General features: G+C 49.6%; 1 protein-coding gene across 1 annotated transcript; it reads right to left on the reverse strand.

Annotated features, from left to right (window-relative positions):
* Positions 1-1,743: 1,743 nt before the first annotated feature.
* LOC136510184 (uncharacterized) lies at positions 1,744-2,751 on the reverse strand. Its single transcript, XM_066504731.1, has 2 exons — positions 2,509-2,751; positions 1,744-2,427 (listed from the first exon to the last, which is right to left on the reverse strand). Exons 1-2 carry the CDS (start codon positions 2,749-2,751, stop codon positions 1,744-1,746), a joined length of 927 nt encoding a protein of 308 aa, XP_066360828.1.
* Between the last annotated feature and the right edge of the window lie 466 nt (positions 2,752-3,217).

Consider the following 3,217-nt stretch of genomic DNA (forward strand, 5'->3'; position numbering starts at 1 on the left):
AGCACTTGTTGTTATGGTATCTTTGTGTTTATATTTGGTATAAACCATCCGATCAGAAGTGTATAGCTGAGTCCCTAGCCCTAGCTAGCCTATTGACCGTAATACGGGGCATAGGCGCCGTGTGCGTGTGGGAAGAATAGGGCATCGCTAGGGAACCGCTGCCGACTATCGATGACGCAGAGGGCGGACGCTCATGCACGTGCAGGGAGAAGTCAGAGATAGGGTCATCTCTGGAGGCGTTAGAGCGTCAACGTGTCTGTTCGGGCATTTGCCTCTGGCGTAGTTAGCGTGTCATCTTTAAGATGTTGTACGCGGAATCCTTAGAAAAAAAGCACAGAGATAAGAATATGGAGGAACATTAGAATAAAAACTTTATTGAATACTCGAATATGAACGGTACATATCTTTGAAAGGAGACCCTTCAAGGGTAGAAGCGCCTAAGAAGATCGATGTGCCAAGAATTTGGGACATCTCTTTCATCCATGTCGCATAGCCTGTAGGAACCTGGTCGAGTGACCACCTTGACGATGAAGGGGCCTTCCTAGGGTGAAGATAGCTTGTGCATCCCATCGGTCTTCTGCTTCTTGTGGAGCACTAGGTCTCCGACCACAAAGAACCGATTGTTGATGTTGCGGTTGTAGTATCTTCGCATGCTATCAAGGTACTTCGCTGTCCAAACACACGAAACCAGGCGCTCCTCCTCTAGGCTGTCCAACGCAATGAGCCGAGCTTGGTCGGAGTTTTCTTCGTTGTAGTTCTCTACTCTGGGTGCTTGGAAAGCGACGTCGGCTGGTAAAATGGCCTCGGAGCCCAAAACCATGAAGTATGGGGAGACGCTAGTGTTGCAACTGGGCTAGGTCTTCAGTCCCCAGACCAGAGCTGGCAATTCCTTGAGCCACTTGTCGAGGTGCTTTTGCTCTTTCTTGTAGAGCCTTTTCTTCAACGCGTTGAGAATCATGCCGTTGGTGCGCTCAACTTGGCCGTTAGCCCTAGGGTGCATGACCGAGACGTACTTAACTAAGATGCATCTTTCATCGCAGAAATCCTAGAAATTGGCACCAGTGAATGTGGACCCCAAGTCGGTGATGATGCTGTTCGGAAGGCCAAACCGGTGAATGATGTCATCGAGCAGCTCGGCTACCTTCTTCGCTGTAGCTTGGACCAGGGGTTTGTATTCGATCCACTTAGAGAATTTGTCGATGCAGACGTAGACCCAGCGGAAACCTCCCGGTGTGGGCTTGAAGGGCCTTATTATATCTAGTCCCCAGCATGCAAAGGGCCGAGATGCAGGAATCGTTTGCAAGGCCTAGGCTAGGACGTGGATTTGCTTAGCAAAAAACTGACAATTCTCGCACCGACGAACGAATGCCTCAGCATCGGCAACTGCAGAAGGCCAATAAAAATGAGCTCAGAAGGCTTTACCGACCAGTGTTCTAGAGGTTGCGTGATTGTCGCAAGTGCCAACATGGATCTCCTTGAGTATCTTCTCACCCTCTTCCACAGAGACGCACTTCTGGAGTAGCACTCCCTTGGCGTTCTTGCGATATAACTTTCCTTCAACTAGGACGTAATGCTTGCTACGGCGGGTGAGGTGTTCTCTCTCTGTGTTGTCAGCTGGGACATCTACAGTGGTGAGGTATTTGATGAAAGGTTCCCTCCAAGGACTGCTATGACTAATGGCTCAACAGGTGGCTTCTCTTCGACACCTTCTTGCCCCTGCTTGATGGATGGCGTCATGAGGTCCTAGACGAACACTTCGGTAGGAACTTCAGTCCGAGTCAACCCTAACTTTGATAGCTCATCGGTTGCTTGGTTGTCAGCCCAGAGCACATGGTGGTACTCGATACCGTAGAACTTGTCTTCTAACTTTCTTATCGCGGTGCAGTAAGCGTCCATCTTCTTGTTGGTGCAATTCCAATCCTTGTTGAGCTGATTGATCACAAGGGTGGAGTCACCATACACCTGGAGGCATTTAACGCTGAGCTTGACAGCTGTATGGAGACCATGAAGTGTCACCTCGTATTCAATAGTATTATTGGATGCTCGAATGTATAGGCGGAGAATGTAGCGAAGCTTATCCCCTGACGGTGAGATGAAAAATACACATGGCCCAGCACCATCGAGGTTGAGAGACCCATCAAAGTACATGGTCCAGTGCTCGGGATGGTCGATCGGGATAGGAGTCTGCATTTCCATCCACTCGGTGATGAAGTCGGCGAGCGCCTGCCACTTGATCGTGTGGCGAGGCCTAAAGTCAATGGTATAGGTGCCGAGCTTGACCACCCATTTAATGATGCGTCCACTGGCTTTCTTGTTGCAGAGGATGTCACCGAGTGGGTACTCAGTAACTACCGCTATGTGGTAGGCGTCAAAGTAATGACAGAGCTTCCGGGATGTGATCAGGATGGCGTACAATAGCTTTTGGACCTAGGGATAGCGAGTCTTAGACTCATTTAGGACCTCACTGATGAAGTAGACTGGGCGTTGGACGTTGTATGCGTGTCTGACCTCTTCTCGTTCAACAACGATGGCGGTGCTGACTACCCGGTTGGTCGCTGCGATGTAGATTAGCAGGGTTTCATCCTTTTGGGGGGCAGACATGATCGGAGGTGTGGTGAGGAACCGCTTGAGCTCAGTGAATGCCTTGTCAGCGTCCTCTGACCAGATAAATTTCTCTTGAGCCTTGAGTAGCTTGAAGAAGGAGAGTCCCTTTTTGCCTAGACGGGATATGAAACGACTTAAAGCCGCCATGCACCCCATTAGCTTCTAGACATCCTTGACACAGGTTAGTGGTTTCATGTTGGTCACCACCGCTATCTTCTCTAGGTTGGCTTCGATGCCACGGCAACTGACGATGTTGCCTAGCAGGATACCAGATGGAACACCGAAAATGCATTTAGTGGGATTTAGCTTCCATTGGTACACTTTCAGGGCTTTGAAAACTTTGGTGAGGTCGATGATGAGAGTGTCGGCAGTCTTAGACTTAACCACCACATCATCAATGTAGGCCTCGATGTTCTTCCCGATCTGGTCCTTGAGGCAGCGCTGGATGGCTCTTTGATAAGTCATACCCGAGTTCTTAAGCTCAAAGGACATGTCGTGTAGCAGTAGGTGCCGAAGGGCATAATGAACGATGTCTTGATCTGGTCTTCTTCCTTCAGTGTGATCTGGTGATAACCAGAGTAGCAATCTAAAAAGCATAGGAGCTCGCAACCGG

Source organism: Miscanthus floridulus, chromosome 16 (assembly GCF_019320115.1).
Source record: "Miscanthus floridulus cultivar M001 chromosome 16, ASM1932011v1, whole genome shotgun sequence".
Classification (NCBI taxonomy): domain Eukaryota; kingdom Viridiplantae; phylum Streptophyta; class Magnoliopsida; order Poales; family Poaceae; genus Miscanthus; species Miscanthus floridulus.

What these genes read in the sequence shown, in the direction of transcription:
- LOC136510184 (XM_066504731.1), bottom strand. Translation starts at nt 2,751, where the DNA reads ATGGCGGCTTTAAGTCGTTTCATATCCCGTCTAGGCAAAAAGGGACTC. An exon ending in TCGTTGTTGAACGAGAAGAG is followed by an intron (nt 2,428 to 2,508) that starts GTCAGACACGCA and finishes CGCTATCCCTAG; the next exon opens with GTCCAAAAGCTATTGTACGC.